General features: G+C 43.9%; 1 protein-coding gene across 1 annotated transcript; it reads left to right on the top strand.

The window, feature by feature from the left end:
- The first annotated feature begins 348 nt into the window (after positions 1-348).
- Positions 349-876, top strand: LOC124973440 (protein FAM3A-like). Its single transcript, XM_047537373.1, has one exon. It carries the CDS (start codon positions 349-351, stop codon positions 874-876), a length of 528 nt encoding a protein of 175 aa, XP_047393329.1.
- Positions 877-6,264: the final 5,388 nt, after the last annotated feature.

Raw genomic sequence — 6,264 nt, 5'->3', positions numbered from 1 at the left:
GTAATTTAAAAAATGAATAATACTTTTCCATCCAACCCAAATAATTCTTTGCAGTTTTGAAATGCTTTATTTCTCATTCATTTCCTTATTTAAAGCCCTATTAGTCCCTCCCCCAGCTGCCATTGGCTGGGTTGTTCTGTGCAGCTCCCTCTCCTGACTGGGTTCAGCTGGGCATCAGCCCAACATTCCCTGACAGGGGCCCACATCTCCCCACAGCCAGAGCACACTGGCCTCCAACAGTGCACCTGCCGGAGGCGGTCCCAACCAAGCAGGAGAAGTGGACATGAGGTTGGCAGGCCCACTCCACTCCACATCGTGGCCCTAGTTGTCACTGTGGGTCTCACCTGGATGGTAGTCGGCATCCTCCTGGGTGTGCCTGGCAGTGGATTTCCTCGCATCCAGCAATTCTTCAACAACTCAGAAAGCTCTGTGACTGCAGAACCATGGGCCAGGAAGTATAAGTGTAGCCTGCCCCAGCCATGTCCTGAGGAGCACCTGGCCTTCCGCATGGTTAGCAGGGCTGCCAATGTCTTTGAACCCAAGATCTGCCTTGAGGACAGGATGCTCATGAGCAGTGTCAAGGACAACGTGTGCAGTGTCAAGGACAACATGGGCCCTGGGCTGAACATTGCCCTGGTGAATGGTGTCAGCCTTGAGTTCATTGAGACTGGTGCCTCCGACATGTGGGCTGGAGATGTGAATGATCTGTTGAAGTTCATTCAGCCACTGCATGAAGGCACCTTGGTGTTTGTGGCGTCCTGTAACGACCCAGTCACCAAGATGAATGAAGAGACCAGGAAGCTTTTCAGTGAGCTGAACAGTAGGAATGCCAAGGAGACAGCTTTCCACGAAAACTGGGTGTTTGTGGGGGTATAAGGTGTGCAGAACAGCAGCCCCTTTGAGCAGCACGTGAAGAACAGTAAGCACACCAACAAGCACGAGGGCTGGCCTGAGGCGCTGGAGATGGAAGGCTGCATCCCATAGAGAAGTGTGGCCAGCTAGCACAGACACGCACCAGGACCAGGCCGAGGGAGGCTGCCTGGTGTCAGCCCAGGGTCGAGGCCTCACCCCTGGCCAAGCAGGAGACTCCCCAGCCCCAACACAGCAGGGCTCTGAGGCAGTGACCACAAGGCCCCAAGGTGATGGAGATGTGGAGCTGGCCATTGTACTTTGTCCTAGGAGCCCAGGTACCCATGTCCTTTTCCTAAAGCTGGCCCCACAGTCAGCTCCCTCTCCATCTTTCCTTCCTCCACTCCTGGCCTCTCCTTCCCCATTTCCAAGAGCCCTGGCTGCAGAGGCTCTTGGTGCCCATCCTTCTCACTGTAGCAGCCACTTCACAGGTTGGGCGTCTTCCAGAACCTCTCCCTGCTGGACCCACTCACTATCTTGTGGTCCAAACATGCTTACAGTGTGAATGCTTTCAGTGAGCCAAACCTAGTGCCCACTTCCACATGCCTGACTGCCTCCAGCCTCACTCTCAGCAGGAGAGGGTCCTCTTGGTGCAGACTGGCCTTGGGTAGTGAGGGAGCCAGAGCATGGTCACAGCCCCTAATGCAGCACATGGCAATGGGTGGTTTGTCAAAGGACCCATTTTCTAGGTGACTTCTTAATAAATTGATGCCCCCCCCAAAAAAAAAACACTATCAAGAAAAATATGACATATGGAAAGGCTCAGCCTTCTCCTCTCTCAAAGGAAACCCTTGGGCAGTCCCTCCTCACGTTCCTGCATTAAGACTTGCTCACCTCTCCCCACATGAATTTCCCTGCCTCCCATTTTCACCTAACCTTTGTGTTGTTTTACCTTCTTCTAACTGTTTGTGCAAGGGAATTTTTCAGTATGCATTTCTCATCCCCTAATGTGGAGGCAGTCCTGAGTCCCACTGAAATTATTGTGGTGCCAATATCTGGACTAAAGCAGGTTTGTTACTTTAAAAAATCTATCTTCCTGAAGAAATGATAGGTTTGAAGCCTACTGAGATTGACTGAGGTTCTCTATAGAAATTAGGAGATGGTTCCTGTACTTATTTTGTCATGGTACACATTAAGATGGAGCAGTACTCCACAATCTCAGAGAATTAAAAAAATCTCTTTAATTATTTTTTGAGTGACCACTGCTTTAGAACTTACCTTGCAAAGGCATGGGGGTGGGAGGTGTTTGCTTGAATTATTTCAGACCAGCATGCACTGTGTATGTTACACGTCTGGGAGTCCAAAATCTACTTGGGTGCTATTCATTAGTAAAACAGTAAAAGAAAATCAGTCCACATTACTAGTTAGTCAATAGTGTTACCATATATTTGTTTAATAAACACTATGCAGAAAGTCTTGTAATTACTACTAAACTTGTAAAAAGATGACTATTAAATGGTACAAAATTCAAGAACATGCACTAGTATTTTGGGGGTGATAATCCTGATGAACTGTAATTTTTATGATATGGTGATATTTAATCAAAATACAAAAGTGGAAAACTTAGAAAAATGAAGAAATTTTCAGAGCAAAAGTTGGATTTGAGCCTCCTTTCAGGTCCAATAAATGCTTATGGGAAAAATAAAATATTATGTCATAGTAGAAAAGGGAGACTTTCAGGTGTGAACAAAGATGTCACTCAGGAGTATGGAGAGCTTTGTGTCAGGAAGGAATGGGGGATGGAGACCAGAAACAGATTACAGGTAGACTCTGTAGGATGCCTTGAAATTCACCCTCACAGTGTAATTAACAGCAACCTGCCTGTAATTAGTCACCCACTCCTGACCCTGGGGAAGACACACATTTACAGGGGAGCACAGGCAGAATCAAAAGGAAGATCGCTTTTCCAAGGATGAGTGTGTTTAGCCTGACCAGGTGCTGAGCAGAACCCAGGTCTGCAAAGGGCAGAGAAAATGACAATGAAGGTGACTCAGGAACGAGCTGATCTGAGCTGCTGTCATGATGCATTTGAGAAGAATGGATGGTAATGTAAGGTGTAAGCAAGCAAAGGCAAATTATCTTACATAAAAATGAATCCAATCCCATGAGTAAAAACAGTAAGGAAAAAACTGCATTAACACCGACTAGACAGTATATAATGTCAGTTGTGGTCCATGGAAGATAATGAAGGTAACTAAATTACAGAACATTGAAGAACACAGTATCAAAAATGTAGTCATGCAGGAGTGCCTGCATGGGAGTCTCAGGAGGTCAAGGGAGGCATAATGGAGCACCTGAGGACAATCCTGCAGGTCACACCCAGACCCTGGGCTTCAGATCTCCAGACCTGCATGGGGAGGTGCTCTCTGCTCAGAAATGATTAAACAATCAGAAAACAGAGAATGACCTTTCCTCTGCAGAGAAAGTAACTCCAAAACACAAGAAAACACTCTGGACATGAATTGCACTCTAATTGCATTAATCATGATTTGTTTCCTCTGTCTTATGACTTTATCATTCCACACAACCAGAATTTCCAGTACATGAGCAATACCACTATGGTAACTGAATTTCTCCTCCTGGGCTCTCCTGATGGCTGGAAACTGAGTTTCCTCTATTTCATGATATTCACACTGACCTGCCTGAGTACCTTGTTAGGGAATCTTCTCATCATCACTGTCACCACTGCTGACCAGAACCTGCACATGCCCATGTGCTTCTTCTCAGGAACCTGTCCATCTTGGACATGTGCTACATTTCCATCACTGTCCCCAATGCCTGTGTCAACTGTTTCACTGGCAACAGGGCCATTTCAGTGGCTGGATGTGCAACCCAGATCTTCTGAGTCATTTTTTGTGCATGTGTTGAACTTCTGTTTCTCACCATCATAGCCTGGGATTGCTATGTGGCCATCTGCCAGCCCCTCCAGTACCCTACCATCATGAACCCTCAGTTTTGTGTCCATATGACCCTGGCTTCCCTGCTCAGTGGCCTGGTGTATACAGGTGTGCACACTGGGAACACATTCCAACTGTCCTTCTGCCAGTCAAATGTGGTCCAACATTTTTTTCTGTGAAGTTCTCTTTCTGCTGAGCCTCTTTGGCTTGGCCACAACCAGCAACATGATCCTTGCTCTTGTTTCTGTGGTGTTTATGTGTGGTCATTGCTCTATTTTATTGCCATTTTATAGATTCCAATATTTCCTACTGTTCTGCAAGTTCCCATGTGAACCTCAGTGAAGAGTTTCACCATCTGCACCCCTTACATGCTCATGATGTCCGTCTTCCTCAGTTCCATTCCACATGTGTATCAGTAAACTTTAGTAACCGTGACACACTCCAGGCCATGGTTCCCTCTGCCTTTAATACCATCGTCTCCCTTCTTGAATTCTCTCATCTAGAGTCTCAGAAACAAACAGGTAAAGAATCTGTGAGTAGCATAATACAAAGACAGGGAAATGATAAAGATTCATTTTGACATTTTCCTAATTTCAGTGATTGGAGTTAAATGAAATCAAATGCACTTCTGATCTGGGCTTTATAAGTTACCTGCCTACCCTACATTTACATTATTAGTTCACTTATTTTATAAAATAATTTTTTTGTCATTTACCATATTATACTACAGTTACTTCATAAAATGTATAACTTTGTCAAGTATTTAAATGTGTGAATGTATTTCATTGCATCTTTTTAATTCATTTGTGGATATAAATATCAAAGCTTCTTCAAATACATCACAGTTCTTGTGTCTGTCACAGAGAAAAACATTACAAATAAAACATGGAGAGAACATAGAGTCACATAATCTGCTCTTTTTCAGAGCAGTGTCATTCATAAGCACTGTGCTGCAAAATTGAGTCCACTTAATTACTTAAAAACATGTAAAATCAAATCCTAAAGAATTTATAGCCAAAAATGTAGAAAGAATCACAACAATATTATTCTCCTTCAGGAATATTAAGAAGGAAAAATCTCCTCATTCATGAAGAAAGCAGAAAACAAAGTTTACATCACTTGTGTCTCACAAGTCAAATCCATTCCCTGGTGAAGAGCACCCTGCACTTCCCCAGCTTTTATGGTTGCCAATCTCATTATGACCAGGAGGGACCCAGTATCAGGGACCATTCCTGAGTTACATATCAGCTTTTGAGTGTTTTTCTCCCCCACATCTTACTTCTGCAGGGGTTATGCTAATTAATCTTGCCTGATAATGATGACAAGATGGACGGTAATTGTCTGGCCTCAGTATTGGACACACGTCAATTACACAACTTCTCTCAGTGTACTGGAGTTCATAACGGAAACTCCTGACTGTACTTGTGGCTGTTTTGTTGTTGTAGTTTTCAGCAGAGATTTAACTCAAGGGTACATCCCCAGCCCTTTTTCAGTTATATCACAGAAAACAGGGTCTTTCCAAGTTGCTCAGGACCTCCCTACATTGCTGAGCCTGTCTTCCAATGTGAGATCCTCATTCCTCAACCTCCCCAACTCCTGGAAATGCAGGAATGCACCCCTGTGTCCAGTGTGTGGCAGCTCATCATCTCACCCAAGGTATTTCTCTCAAAACATTTTAGTACCCTTGCTGGCATATGCCATGCTAATCATTAATTATAACTGACATATGCTCAATCTCAAGTTACTAGAAGTACCTGTAGAACAAAATGAGAAAAAATTTCTATACAATATCACAATCAATACAGTAAATTCCAAATTATAAAAGATAATTTTGGGCTTCATGTCTGGGACCTTGACTGCCTGCCCACCACTTCTGGACTCGGCACCTGTGCTCTGGCTCCCCGGCATGTTTGGAGGCTGGTGCATGCATCTTGAATTATCCCTAAGTGTGTGGCCACCCTCTTTTGGAGGGGTGGTTCCTGCCCTGAGATGTCTGCAAGAGACTGGAGGTTCTTTGACAGGTACCGTGCTCACATCAAGATACTTAGGACCAGGAGATCTGAGTGGTGGATGACTTTATACTATATATATATTTTTTAATTTTTAATTTTTAATTTTTTTCTTACTCTATTTTTATTTAATATCTGTTTCCTCTGAGTCTCTTTCTCCCATTTCTCATGCTAAAGACCAGCTTCTTTTTTTAAAATTTATTTTTATTGTAAACAAATGGGATACATCTTGTTTCTCTGTTTGTACATGAAGTAAAGGCATACCAGTTTTGTAAACATACATTTACATAGGGTGATGGTGTTTGATTCATTCTCTTATTTTTTTTCCTTCCCCCCAGTCCTCCCACCATTCTTTTCCCTCTATACAGTACCTCCTTCCTCCATTCCTGCCCCACTCTCACCCCCCATTATGTGTCATGATCCGCATATCAGCAAGATCATTCATTCTT

Source organism: Sciurus carolinensis, assembly GCF_902686445.1.
Source record: "Sciurus carolinensis chromosome 19 unlocalized genomic scaffold, mSciCar1.2 SUPER_34, whole genome shotgun sequence".
In the NCBI taxonomy this organism is placed as follows: domain Eukaryota; kingdom Metazoa; phylum Chordata; class Mammalia; order Rodentia; family Sciuridae; genus Sciurus; species Sciurus carolinensis.
Note: the sequence above shows the minus strand (reverse complement) of the source record. Positions and strands in the feature narration are given on the sequence as shown.

What these genes read in the sequence shown, in the direction of transcription:
- LOC124973440 (XM_047537373.1), top strand. Translation starts at nt 349, where the DNA reads ATGGTAGTCGGCATCCTCCTGGGTGTGCCTGGCAGTGGATTTCCTCGC.